This window comes from Schistocerca gregaria, chromosome 1, assembly GCF_023897955.1.
Source record: "Schistocerca gregaria isolate iqSchGreg1 chromosome 1, iqSchGreg1.2, whole genome shotgun sequence".
Lineage (NCBI taxonomy): Eukaryota > Metazoa > Arthropoda > Insecta > Orthoptera > Acrididae > Schistocerca > Schistocerca gregaria.
Window position 1 is genome coordinate 412,155,547 of NC_064920.1, and position 19,298 is coordinate 412,174,844.

General features: G+C 37.3%; 1 protein-coding gene across 1 annotated transcript in view; it reads left to right on the forward strand.

The window, feature by feature from the left end:
- The window catches only part of LOC126349891 (mutS protein homolog 4-like), a 259,596-nt gene extending 240,498 nt beyond the window's left edge, over positions 1–19,098 (forward strand). Inside the window, exons 15-17 of the mRNA XM_050002468.1 lie at positions 1,240–1,448; positions 16,447–16,642; positions 18,559–19,098. Of these exons, the coding sequence (XP_049858425.1) occupies positions 1,240–1,448; positions 16,447–16,642; positions 18,559–18,858 (705 nt within the window). The 3' untranslated portion in view covers positions 18,859–19,098. The remainder of the gene's footprint in view (positions 1–1,239; positions 1,449–16,446; positions 16,643–18,558) is intronic.
- Positions 19,099–19,298: the final 200 nt, after the last annotated feature.

Here is a 19,298-nt window from a genome sequence, read left to right on the forward strand (position 1 = left end):
AAAGCGCTGGCAGGTCAATAGACACACAAACATACACACAAAATTCAAGCTTTCGCAACCAGCGGTTGCTTCTTCAGGAAACAGGGAAGGAGAGGGAAAGACGAAAGGATGTGGGTTTTTGTCTTTCCCTCTCCTTCCCTCTTTCCTGAAGAAGCAACCGCTGGTTGCGAAAGCTTGAATTTTGTGTGTATGTTTGTGTTTGTTTGTGTGTCTATTGACCTGCCAGCACTTTTGTTTGGTAAGTCACATCATCTTTGTTTTTAGATATAATTATGAAGTTAAATTAATTTAATTATGTCATGTATTGGAAAATTTGACTCGTTCCACATCATTACGAAATATTGTATTTATGGTCCATGGAACTAGTATTAATCTAATCTAATCTAATCTTTGTTCTGCAAGAAATTTTAATTCCTTTGGCAATCCATGGTTTCCAGGAAGAAATCTTATTATTCTTCCCCACAATTCGTTCTGGAAAAGTCATTTCAAATATAGAAATGAACTCTTTTAATAAAATATTAAATTTGTCATTTACATTAGTTACCATATACATTGAATCCCAATCAACCTGTGACAAATGCAATTAAAGGCAGCAAGAGCTTCGCTGTTTATACATCTAAAGGAGTAATAGATGTGGGATACTTTGTTATACACATTGATGTTGTTGACCTTAAGCAATTGGCCATCATGATCAGAAAGACCATCTATGACTTTACTTATACTTGCACTGTTTATTCTATTCTTGTCAACATATATGTTGTCCATAAAACTTTTGCAATTTTCTGTGACTCTCATGGGGAAGTTAACCATATCAGCCAAGTTGTAAGAATTCATTAAATTCTCAAGGTCAGTCAGTCTTACAAGTGTCATTAGTTAAGAAGTTAACAGTGAAGTCCCCTGTAACTATTACATTTTTGGTTTAGAAAAAAAATATTTGCCAAAAGACATACTAATTTATTTCCCCTGTGTTAGCATACAAATGATTCACAGTATCAAGCCTGACAATTATACATATAGAATGAGGGATGTGCTGTAAAACTGAAAATGTATCCCTAGTCATAGTGTGATTTTGATACTCATGTCAAAATGACAGAACTTCGATTGGTGTAATGTTACAAAATGTCATGCACAGAACTGAAATTTAACTTTAGTCAGATGGCTGTATCCATAGATTCAATCACTTTAACCCGTTGTCCTATGTCCATTTTAGTAAAACAATGTAATTCTTGTTTGTTATAGGTGAAAGAGGTGCAATGCATTCTTCAAACAATGACAGATTCATCTTTGGTTGTAATGGATGAACTATGTCGAGGCACATCATGCGAAGAGGGCACTGCTATGGCATGGGCATTGTGTGAAGATTTTCTGTGTACAAAAACATTTGCTTTTCTGACAACACACTTTATGTTTCTTACTAATCTTGAAAAATCACATACCAATGTAGTGAAGTAAGTGAGAATATAACATTATGTTTTATACAGTCAATTTGAAAGTAAAGAATTTTTTTAACATGCATTTGTTTACTCCTGGATGCTCAAACTAGATATGAATAATCAAAGTGAAATCATGAAGAAGGCCAAAAGGTAAGCTAGCAGCTATAAAAATGTGTGATTCGAGTATAACCTTTTCTTAATGCCACTAACTTATCAAATATCCCTACAGTTAAACTTGTTTGACATTATTTTGTGAAAAATGAAAACGTATCTTTTAGAATTTTGTTCTCTTTCACCATAAAATGAAAACACATCTTCCAGCTTTTAAAAAAATTTTTGCATCTATTTCAATATTTCCCTTCATATTTAATGATTTCCTTTCCAAAACTTGAGACCCATACATTGTTTTTATGTTCAATTATACATAGCCTTCCATATTTCATACTAGTAAACAGATGTTATGTCTGTTCACATTGGGTTTAAATTTCATTTTGTCCAGCTTTTCCAGCTTTTGACATTCCTATGAAAATTGTTTTGAGCATCTGTTTTTTTTTTTCCTGCTTATTCTATAAAAGTTACAGGGATACATCAGCAATGAGCTTATCCTCTATTTGGAACATGCTGAGGCTATGATTAGAAACATTTAGTTGGACATCTAATTTCAATCACATAACCAAAAGATCAACTGAGATACACAGTTGGCAACAATGAGGTTAAGATTAGGATAGATGACAATACTATATTCAAACATACCGAAAGAGGTTAGGTTAGGTTAGTGTTTAACGTCCCGCATACCAAAAGAGGGTTAAGAGATACTGTTAGTCTGCTGGCATTCATGTAGATGTGTCTAACAGCTTCAGTGACCTGGAATCTGTGGACAACACTGTGCAGGTAACCCAAGGGATTTAAAAAAAGTCAGACAAAGTAGGGAAATATGCAAGTCAACACTAATAGTAATCAGAGGCCTAAGAATATAAGAGGGGCCCTTCTGCTAAGGTTTATTCCCAGGAGGGACAGTATACTAACTTTGGATAAAGTATAACATCTAACTACGAGGGCAGTTTGAAAAGTTCTTGGAATCACCACGAGAGGTCAGTGCGAGTGCAACGAGTTGTTCACGTGATATTCATTGGACTGTTGCCTGTAAACATGTGTTACATCAATGCTCTTGGAAGAGAGCTGTGGCGGTAACATGGCTCTGTTGTTGTTCCCGTGTAGTGATCTGCAAAGGTGGAAAAAAATCGAGATTCTGGCAGTGCTTATGTACTTTGCAAAGTAAAGTATGAAAGCAAAGGGCATTAATGCCAATTTCCAGAACACACTGCGGGACTCTGCTCCTTAATATTCAAATGTTGCCAAGTGGAAAAATGAATTTAAATTTGGTCTGGAGAGCTTAGATGATGATCCATGCAGTGGTCGGCCAAGATGTGTCACCTCCATGAATCATTGCAAAAATGCACAAAATGGTCATGGGGGATAGCCGATTGAAAGTGTGTGAAACTGATCATGCTTACCAGATCTCGTTTGAAAGGGTTATATATTACATTTAATTGAATAATTAGAAGTGAAAAAATTATTTGGAAGATGGGTGCTGCGAGTCTTGGTGCTGGATCAAAAACATGTGCTGTCGCCATGGCAAAATTACACAAACTAAGGCATGAATTGTCGCCACACCCACCTTATTCATGTGATATGGCTCTGTCAGCTCCCATCTCTTCCCAAAACTGAAAATTTTTATTAATGGACGAAAATTCACTTCAAATGACGAACTGATAGCTAGAGTTGACAATTATTTTACAGGCCTGGAGGAAACTCCTTTTCAAAATGCGATCAAGGCACTGGAACATTGTTGAACAAAGTGCATTAATCTACAAGGAGAGTACAATGAAAAATTTAAAAAAATTTAGTGATGTAAGTACTATTTTTCTATTCCTTTTTGAGAACTTTTCAAACCACCCTCGTAGTAATTTTAAATCAAGAACAGGATTCAGACACATCACAGGTGATTTGGACTTCCTAGCAAAATATCTTGCTAAAGAAATTCATTTAGTGATTAATGGGAATGCTGGGAACAAAGGAGGCTATAAGCTCAATTATACAATTAAGGATGATATCAGGCACATTACTTAGAATGATACCCATCAAGTTTCATCAAGAATTGTGAATTGTGTTTTATTCATCTCATGACATGCATTTGCAATCCAATTGGTTTGCATACAGGAGACATGTCAAAAATTTGTAAAACAATTACAATGATTTTTACATTAATAAATAATAGCACTATAATAATTAACAACACTATAAGGATAACACATTGTACCCAGCTCAAATTTCCAGTTTGTCCTGCATGAATTCATCCACTGAGTAACAACACTTCAGTGTCAGTACCTCATATAGCTTTCTCTTAAGTGTACCTAAATGCATCTGCATCAATTTGTTCCCTTTTATTTTATTACAAATTTTCTTTTCCATATATTGAGGTCCCTTGGCATACAGTCTGAGGCGGTGGGTAGGGAGCATAAAATTTTCTTTGTTTCGGTTATCATGTGAGTGGACAAAATGGTTTCCTCAAATAATTCATGTCTGGTGTACAAAAATATAATAATCTCATATATGTATAAGTATGGCAGAGTTAATATTTTAAGTTTTCTAAATAATGGTCCTTGTGATTTGCACTGCACATATTTTGGATGATTTTTTTCTGTATTTTGAGTACCCGCACTATGTTTGTCGAGTTACCCCAAAAAATAATACCATACATAATAATGTATGCAAAGTAGCTTGTATATGCTACTTTTCATGTGTCCATGTCAGTTTCAGTTGACAATATTTGCATTGCAAATGCAAAGCTGCTCAATTTGTTTGCCAGATATTCAATGTGTGCCTGCCAGCTCATATTTTTATCTACATTAAAACCTAAGAATTTGACTGAGTCAACTTCTTCTATACCTTGGTTGTTGTGTACAATCGTAATCTGCTCACATTTTGACTATTTGGTTCTGAACTGCATCGCGTGAGTCTTAGATAAGTTTAGATTCAACCCATTCAGCTGAAAACAAGTTTCTAAGGTACTGAGGGTACTGATCACAGGTTTGGGAATTTTTTTCCGAGTCCTGATGTTTGACTAAAACAGAAGTATCATCTGCGAACAGAACTGACAGGGAGCTGATATTTAATGGTAAGTTATTAACTTAAAAGAGAAATAGGACTGGGCCTAATATGGAGCCTTGTGGAACACCCTGAGATATTTTTTTCCACTCAGAAAAATAATACGTGTAATTTGAAGAAATGCTAACTCTTTGCTTTCTGTTGGATAAGTAGGATTTGAGCCATTGTAGAGTACTGCCGCTAATGCCATACTTTTCAAGTTTGTAAACAAGCGATGCATGGTTTACAGAATGAAACGCCTTTGTGAGGTCGCAGAAAATTCCTCCCACCTTATTTCTCTTGTCTAATGATGTGCTTATTTTCTCAATGAAACTCTTTACTGCATTGACAGTGTTTTTACCCTGCTCAAAACCAAATATATTGTTTAGAATAACAGAATATTTTGCAATGAAGTTTTGGATTTGTGCATCAGCAAGTTTTTCAAATATTTTAGATAGGACTGGGAGGATCAAGTTAGGGTGATAATTTCCCATGATATCTCTTTATCCCTTCTTGAAGAGTGGTTTGACATCAGCATATTTTAGTACCTCTGGGAAATAGCCCTCTTAAAATGTTGATTTATTACTTGAGCTAGTGGGTTTGCAATTCTGTTGTGCACCACTTTAATAACTTTGGTGGTTACTCCATCCCAACATGCAGAGTTTTTGTTTCTTAATGTTAGAATAGCATTTTCTACATCCTCCACAGAAACTTTTGACAATTTTGTGAAGTTTTCAGAGTTTTCGCCTAGGCCAAAGGGATTTACTTTGTTGTGACAATCTGTTACATCTACATGAAACTTTGCTACATTTATAAAGAATTCATTGAAGTACTCTGGTATCTGAGTTGGATTTACAATAGTGTTTCCTTCAATGTCAACTTTTGAAATTTCTTGGTTACAGGCTTTAACACCTAACTCAGATTTAATGACAGACCACACAGCCTTTGTCTTATTTTTATGATTTAAAATTAGCCTGTTATTTGCCAGTTGTTTTGCTGTCTTGACAACTCTATTAAATATGGTTTTATAGAGTCTAACATATTTAGTGAAATCAATATTTGTATTATATTTTAGTTCTCTGTGCAGTTGCCTTTTCCTTACACTGGAAATTTTTATGCCCTGGGTAATCCACTTTATTGTATTTGTTATTCTACTGCGGCAGAGTATGGGTGGAAATGTTTCATTGAAGTCTCCAAGAAAACTGTTTAGGACTTTCTCAAAGTTTTCATCACTTGAGTTACAATAATCAAAAGGCCATGTTTTATCTCTTAGTTTCTCACTAAATGATAGCAAGTTTTCTTTGCTTAAGTTCCTGTTCATATGGGTTCTCATACATGAAATTTTCCTGTCTGTCTGGTCAATGCATGTTACTGATTGCCCATTGTCTCTGATAGATTCAAAGAAATTCAATTTGAAACCAAATTTCTTTACTATATCAGTGAAACATGATGCATGGCTACTATCACATGTGATATCAATATTAAAATCAGCAGCTATTACAACTTTTTTTTTTACTTTGCTTTCTCTGAAAAGGTCTTCTAGCATAATTTGACGCTTAGATAAGAATAGTTCTGTTGTTGACGTCCCTGGAATTCTGTATATTGAGATTATTATAACATTTGCTAGTGAGTCCACTATTTCTACACAATTGCGCTCAAAAACACATTCTTCATTTAAATAATTAAAACAGTTTCTGGTCTCATAATTTATATCACTATATAGAAGTATACATGAGCCTCCACGTGACTTGTTTCTTCTGCAAAAGCTACTTGCTAATCTGATGTTCCCTATTTTGTTTAGAATTTTAATTGTGTCTCCAATAAAACAGTGCTCATTTAAACAAACAACTTTAATCTTTGCACATTCTGACAGAATGATTTCCATTTCATCTATTTTGGAGCTTTTATTGTTAGAAGCATCAATGTTTAAGCCATTTTTATTCCTACTTTGACTATCACTTACAGGCTTTAGAACATTTCCTGCCAGATAATGGTTTGGTGCTATCTTTCTTAATGCTACACAAGTTTATTCACCCCATCACTACTTATAAGTTTCCCTAATTTTTTATGATCTGGCAAGTATCTACGAACATCTTACTATTTTCAACATACCTAATTAGAATGGTGAAAAAATTAATGTAAAACATAAAAGAACAATTTAAAACAAAAAAATTATAAGCAAAATAAGAAACTAGACAAATAATGAATGTTTTGCTGTTTTAATTAGATGTGTTGAAAATACTCAGACGGCACTTTGTGTAGAGCTTGTTTTCCAAAAATGGCATTTCAGAAACCAACTTTATTATACTTTTTTACCCAGGGATGTATGTGACTTGAAAGCTTCTTTAATATTTTACCTCTTAAAAGTGGAAATGTGCACAAAAAAATCTTGTTGCACTATTTTGCCTGCTCTACACACCTGCCAAGTTTCAACAAGATTGTTTACTGACACTTAGGAATACTCCCTTGCTAGCTTCTAAATCATATGACTGCTTTGTTGTTGATTGTCATGCCAACATAGAAAGCAACATAATGGTTACAGGTTGCCGTTTAGATCACATGTCTGCTTTCACAGGATAGGAGTTGCCTGTGACCAGACTGGAGTAGATGGTGATGGGACAATATATGGTAGAAGTCTTTCATCTGTGTCTGTTGCAGAGATATGAAGTTAGGGGTTGGGGTTTGGACTCCAAACCTACAACCTTCTTCCTGGTCCACTTCCTCATCCACAATTACTTCCACACAGTACAGCAGTGGGCACCCACATATCACTATTGTATGCCAACCTGTTCATGGGCCATTTAAAGAAACCCTTCCTAACCACCCAGAATTCCAAACCCCTCACCAGGTTCAGATTCATTGATGACATCTTTGTGATCTGGACCAAGGATGAGGACATCCTATCTACAGATTAGATTAGATTAGATTAGATTAATACTTGTTCCATAGATCATGAATACGACACTTCGTAATGATGTGGAACCTCAACACCTTCTCCCCATTGGCTTAATCTGGTCGTCCTCAACCCACTTTGCCATCTTTCTCAATGTTGACCACCATCTCAAGGATGGCTATGTGAGTACCTCTGTCCACAACAAACCTACCAACCACTAGCAATATCTCCACTTCAATGGCTGCCCCCAATTCCATACCCAGAAGTCCCTTCCATACAGCTTAGCCACCCATGGTCATCATATCTGTAGTCATGAGCAGTCCCTCTCCAAGTATACCAATGTTCTCACTGAGGCCTTCACATACCAAAATTATCCTCTCAGCCATCTATGGAAACAGATCTCCTGTACCTTGTCTCTACCACAAACCCACTGTCCAACCACAAAGGAGCACTGCACTCACGACTCAGTACCATCCAGGACTGGAGAAACTGACTTACATTCTGTAGTGTGATTTTGAATACCCCCTCCCCCTATGCCCTGAAATGAATATCCTGTTCACTATCCTTCCTACCCCTCCTACAGTGGCATTCCATCACTCACTGAACCTACACAGTATCCTTGTCCATCCCTACTCCGCCTCTGCCCCTACCCTTTGCCTTATGACTCATGTCCTTGCAGTAGACGCAGATGCAAGACCTGTCCCTTATATACTCCCACTACCAACCACTCCAATCCATACACAAGCATCTCCTATTGCATCAAAGGCAGGGTTACCTGTGAAAGCAGGCATGTGATCTACAAACTAATCTGCAACCACTGTGTTGCTTTATATGTGGATATGACAACCAACAAGCTGTCTGTCTACATGAACAGCTACCAATAAACTTTGATGTTTGCTTCACAACCTGTGCTATCTGGATCCTTCATATCAACACCAGCTTTTCTGAAGTACACAGGTGGAAACTATCTCGGCAATGTGTCCTGTGTCCTTGGTACACCCTGACTCAGCCTTCGTTAGTCCCTATCCTTCGCCTACCTATCCCCCTCCGTGCTGCCACTCCAGCACTATACAGCCTTCTATTACACCAAAGCATCATTAGTCTTTTTCCCCTTCTTTACTTCTCTTCATTTCCACTCTCATCCTCTCCCATTTTCCTCCTTCCTACGAACATAAATGCTGTTTCTAGCCAAGCCTGCAGGTTGCACTTCTGTATTTGCCCATGAATGCCCCTGTGCAAGGCACTCAATACTTTGCAAATGTCTGTAGTTGTCTGAACTGTGTTCTGAGTAGTCATGAGTGCATTATGTCAGAGCTAAGTGAATTCGAATGTGAGCAAATTGTTGGTGCTTCTATAGAGGGTGTCTCTGCAACCAAGGTAGCTGAAGTGTTTGGTGTTTCAGGAGGCAACGAATCGAAGATTTATGCCGCATATAGAGAAAGTGGAAAAACATCATTCACTAAGTCACAAGATGAAAGGAAGAATGTGTCAAATGATCATAATGGATGGTCGTTGAAGAGGATTGTGACAAAAAATAAGAAAGCCATGGGTGCAAAAGTCACTATGAACGCTGTCAGGTCCAAAACAACACATAGGAAGTGCCACAAACAAGGAATTGTAGGGCAGGCTGGAATTCCAAAACTACTCATTGGTGATGAAAATGTCCATAACAGGACAACAAAGTGGCAAGGCCATAAAATCTGCACTGTGGAGCAATAGAGAAAAGCCATTTGGTCATATGAGTCTTATCTCACACTGTTTCCAGCCTTTGGCTGAGTTTATGTCCCAAGTGTGAAACATGGCAGAGGTTCAGTGATGACTTGGGAAACCACATCATGGTATTGTATTGTCCCCATGGCTACTCTGCAACATCATATTACTGCCAATGGTTATGTGACTATTTTGGCTGATGGGGTCCACCTCATGGCACAGTGTTTATTCCCCAATGGTGATGCTGTGTTCCAAGATGACAGGGCCCCTGTTCACACAGCTTGCATCATCCAGGGCTGGTTTTGTGAGCCCAAGGTTGAATTATTGCATCTCCCCTGGCCACCACAGTTACCAGATCTCAGCGTTATTTGTATTTTGGATAGAAGGATGTGTGATAGCTTTCCACCTGTTTCCAAGAAGAATCATTTAGATGGCGTTAAAAGCCATATGTGCTGTATATTTACCCATTCTAAGATGAATGAAAGCTGTTTTGAATGCCAAGGGTTTTGTTACACCATATTAGGCAGGGTCATGTGTTGCATTTGTAATGCATTTGTATTTTTGTCCATATCCTGTATCTCTGAATGTTGCAGGTTTTTGGTAGTAAGGTCAGCTTATTGATGCTAGCTTGGCTGATAGATTCATGACAAGAGTTACGCATCCACTGCAGGTACCTAGAGTTCACATGAGTAGCGGTAGTAAATTAAGACTAAACTTACATGCAGAAATGAGAGGGCACTGAAGAGGATTATTACCTCACATAAGACAACCATAGCTGTGGATTTGACTACTGAATAATAATAATAATAATAATGGAAATTCCTGGATGGAATAGTACTCAAAATAAAGGAAAGGCAACCACACACCTTTCGCAAACTGATATGTGGTGCACAGTCACATATAACAGAACCCAGTATTCTGTTACCTGTGACTTTGCAACAAATATCAGTCTGTTAAAGGTGAATGGTTGCCTTTCCTTTATTCTGCGTAATATAGTTATTGAGTTTAGTATGCATCAATAGACCGCAGTGCAATGGGAACAGCACTTTTAGGCTTATGTTAAAGTTTTCATTTCATTTTCACTGTTCTCTTATTTCCTCTTGAATAATACCAGCACTTGTGTGCTTGTAGTGTTCAAAATGGAAGAAAAAGCTCTAAACAAATTCGTTCTTCTTATATGCTTCTGCATTAAGATATTGCCGGCATTTCATAAGCCTTCTTGGTGATTTTCACCCTTCCAGTCAACTGTTCATAAAAGCTTCTAAACATGTCCTCCACTCATTTCTGACAACGTTCAGATTGTTCTGACAGTGGTCATCACTGTATTGCACCTTTAAATATCAGTGTCTCAAACAAGCATCTCAGTGTCTTCAAGTTCATCTGAACCCCAGCAAACTTCCAAATTTTAAAGCAATGTTTTTTCTAAACTTTATCTTAAATTTAAGGAAAATATATGGTGTTGGTATTGTGTCTATCAAAAATATTTTCATTTTGTGAAAAGTTCTTGTGGAATGTAAATAAATTGAATTGTTGATAGGCACACACAAAAGGAAGAAAACTTGCTAACTTTCATATTTTATCCTTTGACAGGCCAGAGTAAAATAAAATATGCACACAAACACACACACACACACACACGCAAAGGTATAGGTATATATATATGCAGACACATGCCTATGCCCCTACATTGTGCCAGCTAGAAGGGCAATGCCAATGATCTTTGGTGACAGGTGGACTGGTTGCTGTGGGGGTAGTGTCAAGTGGGGTTGGGGGAGGGAGAAGGAGGCAGGAGAGTAGGGTGGGTAGCTAGGAACTTGGATGCAGGCAGCCAGTTTGCAGTTTAGGAATGCTGGAGGGAGGGGTGGCAGTTATATGGGCTGGCACGATTGTAGTAGCCAGTGGATAGTGGCACAGGCTGAAAGCAACATAGGGACATCAATTGAGAGAGGATGACAGAAAAGAGGGTACAAGGACAGTGGCTTACCTGGGATTGAGGCCACAATGTTTCAGGAGTGGAGGATGTGTTGTAAGGATAACTTCTATCTGTGTAGTTCCAAGAAGTTATTCTTATAAGATGTCCTTTGCTCCCTTAATCATGCTGGTCCCAATCTCAGGTAACCCACAGCCCATAAATCCTCCATCAGTTTCCACTTCCTGCGTGCTGTCACACACTTCCAGTTAATTTACACATATCACCATCAGTGCGTGCCACTTTCCACTGGTTGCTACAGTTGTGCCAGCCATATAACTGTGTCATCCCTCCTTCCCACATTCCTAGCTAGCAAACTGGCCACCTCTGTCCTAGCTGCTAGCCACCCAACCCCCTTTCCTCTCCCTGCCTCTCGCCCCACCCGACACTACCCCAACCACAACCAGTCCACCTGCCGCAAAAGAGCATTGGCACTGTCAGTGTAGCTGGCAACACGTAGGAGCATAGGCACAAGTCTGCATGTGTGTGTGTGTGTGTGTGTGTGTGTGTGTGTGTGTGTGTGTGTGTGTGTGTGTGTTTGTGTATTTTATTTAACTCTTGATTGCCAAAGGATAAAATCCTACACATAGCAAGTTTTCTTCCTTTTGTGTGTGCCGATCGAAAACTCAACACTTCCTAATATTATTATGTTCTACAATAACCACCATGATTGTTAATTCAAAATAAAACTAACTCATTGCAGAATACACAATGTGCCACATGACATGTGGCATGCAGCTGGATATGTGTGATACTTGCTCTCCTCAAATGTAGAGCTACTTCCTTTTGACCAGTTACCTCCAGTATCCGACCATTGTGTCTTCATTTTACGCTCTTTGAAGTCTATCACCATCACTTCTCCTCACTGCAGCTCAGTAAATATTTTCATTCAGAGCCCATTGGAAAACAGAACCTTCAGGCTCTTGGGAAAAAAAAAATTGAGGTGCAAGTTAACAGAGACAAGATGTCACTAAAAACTAAATCTGTTCATTGAATTAACAATGAACTATCATTACAGTGGTGTATACTATTTGTACTTTAAAATGCAAAATTGGGAATAAAGCTACTACTTTGAAGAAAGTTGATAGCATTGTATCTACATGACCAAACTGATGTAACAACAGATATCTTTGTGTATGAACATTACCACTTGTTATGTAGCTTATATTTTTCATTAGCACTTGAACGTATACCGCTTTCTGAGAACAACAATCAGTAAATTTTCCTTTTTCTCACAGTCAGTTTTGGAAGATTGCCTTCCATTTTGAAATCTGAACTTAATTTTCCAAAACTAGTAATATAGTTAAAGAAACTTAACTGGTTGTGGCCATTGGTGAGTCATTTGTACTGCTTGTATTCAAATTGGCCATGGACTCACAGACACCAGTAAGACTTAATTTGCTAATGAATTGTACTTGTTCGTTTAAAATTTCTCAATATTATGATACTTCTACAAACATGAGTGTCCTTTTCTTAAGTCTTCATTTACTACTATTTACCTCATTCTTTTTTTATTTCTGATTTCATTTATATTCTTAACACTTTTTTATGGGTGAGTTTGTATATTTAAATATTATTTTTACTTTATTTTACAGTTTTTCCCCTATTATTTATTCATGTACTTCCATTTTGAGTATAATTTAATATTTTCTCTTCTTATGACTGCCATGGCACCATTTTATGAAAGTACTGTGTCCATCAATGGAAAATTAGAGGTCACTCAGTTTTCAAGCATCAAGAAGAAAAGTTGGAAGGAAATAAAATGAAAGTGCAGATCAACACTCATGTATCAGCTAATAGGATTGTATCACATTCACTGTCCCCACCAAGAGCACCAAAGGATAAAACTCATACAAGATTCAGATGCTAACTTACATTACTCAAAAAGAACACTGATGAACAATATGACTTCTCAAGAACCTCCTCTATATCTGAAATTTCTGCTGGTCTTAAAGCTTTAAAATCTGGAAAGACATCAGGAAAAGATTGAATCCACCCAGAATGTCTTCTGCTTAGTGTGAACTATACAAAAAGATGGCTGGAGGATTCTTCTCTGACATTATGCTATCTGGCTCAGTCCCACAAAAAATAAAGCAGCCAAAAATCGTAGCAGTACTCAAGCCCAGCAAGGCATCAGACCAGCCTAAGAACTATCACCTAATTGCTCTATGGAGCACTATTTATTAGTTCCTTGAAAGAATTCTACACAATCAGATTAGTCTAGTAATCTTTCAGAATCTTCCTTTTGAGCAAACTGGGATCTGAACAGGACTGAGCTGTGCTAATCAAGCCTTATCTTCAACAACATCTATTGAAGCAGGATACCAAATGAAGCAGAGAACATCAGTTGCTTTCATTGATCTAAGTGCAGCATATGATATGGTTTGGAGGCATGGACTGCTTTATAAATTATTACAACTTGTCCCATGCAAAAGGACAACAAAACTAACTGACAACAAGTTAGCTGGAAGGACATTTACAGAAACTACAAAGAAAGACACTGCCTGCCCAAAAGTATTGAATAGAAACTGGTATAGGCATGTGTATTCAAATACAGAGATAGTTCAACAGGCAGAATACAGCACTGCAGTGATCAATGCCTATATAAGGCAACAACCATCTGGCGCAGTTGTTAGATCAGTTACTGCTGCTACAATGTCAGGTTATCAAGATTTCTGTGAGTTTGAATGTGGTGTTATAGTTGGTGCATGAACGATGGGACACAGCATCTCCAAGCTAGCGATGAAGTGGGTATTTTCCCATATGACCATTTCACGGATGTACTGTGAAAATCAGGAACATGGTAAAACATTAAACCTCCGACATGGCTGCTGCCGGAAAAAGGTGCTGCAAGAACAGGACCAACAATGACTGAAGAAAATCATTCAGCATGACAGAAATTCAACCCTTCCACAAATTGGTGCAATACTGGGCCATCAACAAGTTTCAGCGTGCAAACAATTCAATGAAACACCATCAGTATGGGTCCACTTATGTACCTTTGATGTTTGCATGACACAAAACTTTAATCCTCATCTGGGCCCGTCAACAGCGACATTGATCTGTTGATGACTGGAAACATGTTGAGGGTCAGACAAGTCTCATTTCAAAATGTATCAAGTGGATGATTGTGTACAGGTATGCAGACAACCTCATGAATCCATGGACCCTGCATGTCAGCAGAGGACTGTTCAAGCTGGTGGAGGCTCTGTAATGGGTGTGGGGTATGTGCTGTTGGTATGATATGGGACACCTGAGACCTCTAAATACGACTCTGACAGTTGACATGTATGTAAGCATACTGTCTGATCACCTGCATCCATTCATGTTCATTGTTCAATACTTTGGCAATTCCAGCAGGATAATGCGACCCCCCACACGTTCAGAATTTCTAAAAAGTGGCTCTAGGAAAACTCTTCTGAGTTTAAAAACTTCTGCTGCCCACCAAAATCCCCAGACATGAATATTATTGAGCATATCTGGGATGCCTTGGAACTTGCTATTCAGAAAAGATTTCTACCCCCTCGTACTCTTACAGATTTATTGTCAGCATTGCAGGATACATGGTGTCAGTTCCCTCCAGCACTACTTCAGACATTAGTCAAATCCATGCCACATCATGGTGTGGCACTTCTGCGTGCTCGCAGAGGCCCTTTGTGATATTAGGCTGGTGTACCAGTTTCTTTGACTCTTTAGTGTATACATCTGATGTTCCTCCAGCACAGTCCAGAAAGTTTGGCTATGCAGACAACTGGACAACAACTACCCAACACGAAACCTTTGAAACAACTGCATAAATCCTAACTTCTGATCTATACATCTTAAGACACTATTTCTGTAAATGAAGGTTACAGCCAAACTCAAATAAAATAGAAGTGTCATGTTTTCATCTGTCCAATAGATTGGCACACAGAGCCCTTGACATCTATTTCGAGGGATACAAAATTCATCATAATATGCATCCAAAGTACCTTGGGATCACTTTGGATAGGACACTTTGTTTTAAAGGGCATTTGACATGAACATTTGCTAAGTTCAAAGGCAGAAACAACATTGTCTGTAAACTCTGTAGCTCTCATTGGGGATTGTCAGCAGATGTTCTCTGGGTATCTGCTCTTGGATTGGTATACTCAGCAGCAGAGTACTGTGTGCCTGTCTGGCTTAATAGTGTCCATGTAAAAAAGATAGATGTACAACTTCATGGGACCATGTGCATTGTTAGTGAGTCAAAACAATCTTCTCCTGCATACTGGATACCTGTCATGAGCCACATTCCACCTCCTGATATCAGATGGAAGAGCATACTACCGCGCGAATACCAGAAGATTGCTAATAACACCGATCTTCCAATAGTGGACAGTGTATTCCCTGCGGAGCAGAAAAGACTTAAGATCCAAGACATCCCACTCTCATCAGAGCCAACTCTCAAGGAAATGGAAACATTGCTGGCAACGAAACTGTTCTCCACCATGCCTGAAACTGCCTTGCATCCAAAATCAACTCTCGGTCAACCATGGATAATTTGCACTACCATGAACCACCTCCAAACGAGCCATGGACAATGTGCAGACACTCTCTACCAGTGGAGCAAATCTTCATCTCCATCGTGTCACTGTTGTGTGGATTGACAGACAGTTGTTCATTTTGTATCAACATGTCCCACACATGCCTACAAGAGTCCTTTCAGCAATTTCTTGACAATGATGAATGATATCGTAAAATATGTAAAAGATCTACATATAGCTGTTGTCATTTGTGATATTTTCTGCTGGAGAGCTGTGTTTAAATGTTGATGTATATTAGTTTTATAATCTTTATGTATATGTATTGCCATACAATAAACAAATTAATTTTCTTCCACACATTTTCTACATTACCTTTATTGTGTGCATTGAAGTGTGACTGTATTTAGATGAGAATCATTCAGTGCTGTAAATTTAATATGAAACATCAGTTGCTTGGATTAATCCAACAGCATTTAGTAATTTCCATGGGCCATGTACTTACCCTGCCCCATTGTTAACATTCTACAATGTGGCGTGGAATTTGCCAGTACACTTATTGGAATACTATTATAGAACTATATTAGATAAGAGTATATACATATGTATACCACTACCAATGCTGAAAATCCCAAAAACAAAAATGCTCCTCAAGAATACTTGCAAATCAAGGGTGCACTTACTGTTTTTTCAAAGAATGGCTTCCAAACAAACATCATAACATTCACTGCATTGACTTTTAAGAAATGCTAACAGTTCTTTTTTAAACTTTAATCTTTTTCTTTCTTCCAGCCACCACTTTGAAACACTGGAAGTGAACAAGAATGGCAAAATTTACTTGAAATATACTCATCATCTACTACAAGGCGTCACAAATGTCAAACATTATGGACTGCACCTTGCTCAGACATTGTGTATGCCAGATTCTGTAGTAGAACGAGGACTGGAAATAGCTCAGCATATAGCTGAGCAGAAAATAGGACCTGAGGTGAAATCAATGTGAAACTGCTTTCTTTTTTATATTAATTCCTGGTTAAGTATCTGATTCAATAGACATTTAATCCAGCATTTAAATACTGACAAAGGTTTTAACAGCAGTTTAGCATAGAAGGAGCATTACTAATCCAGTGATTAGTGCCATGAATCATAAGAACTTTGTTGTACTAATTTAGTGTTTGAACATGTGCCTCATTAACACTGTTCAAAATTATATGGAATCATCAGAGTCACAGATGTTTAAAAATAATTATTAGTCTTTGTACCACTATCGTATGCGAGAAAAAAGTAAACCAGGTGCATTTTCATTATTAATTAGTAGAGTACTGCACAACTTGGGAATATTTTTGGAAGGGCATCTGGCCACCCTATACCACTAAAATATTCAAAACCAGATCAACATGCTGATGCTGAGTAGACATGAGACAAGGCCAGGAAGAAAAAGAAAATTAGTGCATTATCATATCTTCATAACACATACTGAAATGAAAAATACTGGATACAGATTTGTTTTTTACAGATAGATCACAGAAATATATAATAATCAAGTTAAAGACCCACAAATAAAAGGTGAAACTGACAATAGCTTGCAGAACTGAAAGTGTTTTTGTTTAAATTTATATAAGATTAGTTATCTTGCAGTAAATTGAAAAGAATACCTCAAGCCTCATTGAAAATCATCATGAATATGTTTTACTGCTATATTTGATATTTTTGTATAAGAACCATAATATATTACAATGGCAGGTAGCAAAACATGGCAAAATTTCCCAATACTGTTTCAAAACAAAGTACGAAGATAATCACTTTAACAGCCTTTCAGTAGTGAGATCATTTAAGAAAGAGCACAGGCTCAGATTGGTGATGCATAGTGCATGAAATCAGTCATTGTCATTTTCCTTTCAGATGAACTATTAATGATGGGCAACCTAAATCTATATGGCTGATGGGCTGGAAATTTTGGTGGCCATCACCATGAATGTGAGTGCAGTGTCTAACCACTGTGTCACCTTGCTCAGCCATACTGACTTTGAAATTACAGCTGTGTCTTAGTAACTGATTTTTTTTTGTAACCTATGCCTTTTTTCTTGTAGAAAATCTTATTTACTTATGTTTAATTAAAGTACCTCAACCAAATTTGATCTACATTGCATACAATGCTCATAACAATTGGAGAAATGGGCCTTGTGATCTCTATTTATGTAGAAACAAGATACTATTCTTTTGGGGCTTTTAAATAGTAATTATTCCCACATTCCACATGTGAATGGAACGACAAGAAAATGTTGTATGTTGTACAACAGAAAGTATCCTCTGCCGAGCACTTCACAGTGGTTTGCTGAGTATGGATTTAGATGTAGAATAAAATCCAAGCTTGAGCAGATACAGCACATGAAATCTCGCCTGTGTTCTCTTGTTTCACCATTTGAGGCTCTGACCAACAAATAGACAGAAAGTCTTCTTCTCAATCATTATTCATAGACTTCTAAACAATCAGTGAGTAGTTCACTATTCTCTGCTGTGTCTTCAGTAGCATCTGCAGTGTAATGAGTATCATTGTCATTCATAATGGAAGTTCAGGTGCCACCTATCAAATTACAGTAAATACTATTGAATTTGCAGGCCAGATGGCTGCCAGAAAGGAAACATGTTAACATTCAAACCCTAGCTGAAATATCAAGGTTTCTAATGGTTCTCGTGTTGGCTGTCACCATATAGACATAGTTAAAATCTACATTTATAGATCTGTATAATATTTGTCAAATTCTCTTAATTTATTGATAAATAAATATCTTAGTCAGTAAATGTGTTGTACATCATGATAATGACAAACTATTGGCCTTTTATTTATATTTAATCAACCCATATCAGACATTAAATGAATCATCTACTTCATGACATTTTCAGCTGGAAGACTGTAGCTCAATTACAGCTGCAGCTTGTGAGCTTGTAGATGAACTGCTGTCCCTTAAAGAATCAAGTAAGCTGACACCTGACAAATGTAAAAATCTGAAGGAAAAGTACCAGTTTCTACAAAGTCAGCTCCCAGAACATTTTCTACAGCAAACCCCAGCTAAAATACATACATCGAAACGTGATGATTCAGGTATCGGAGTACTGTCAACTGTTGATGAAGTTTGTGCTGGTGTCCTCTCTGATATTATTATGGCTATAACAAAAGAAAATGAATCAGAAATGATTCTTTAAAAGTCCTCCCATAAAGGAATGTCAATGAATGTAAATGCTATACCACTTACAAAAATATTTATTGACAATGGGAAAAGAGTTGCAAAGCATCACTGAAGATTGAATTATATCATAATCAGTGTTAACTCATAAGACTAATGAATCACATGTAGAATTTTTAAAAATAATCTTAATAACATTAAATACTCTTTTTATTTATTAAAAATAATGAATTTGTCAATAAAGGAAATTTATTTTATGTCTAATTGCTTTGATTTCATAATCTTCACTTGTGCACATGTGTTCCACAAATTTTTCGAGAAGATATAGCTGACATGAAATGAAAGAATTAAAATGATTATAATATTGATGTGACTGGACATATGTGGTGGGAACAATCTAAAGAACAATTCCAACAAATTTCCATACTAATGATTGGCCCGCTGCCTTGACCACTAGAA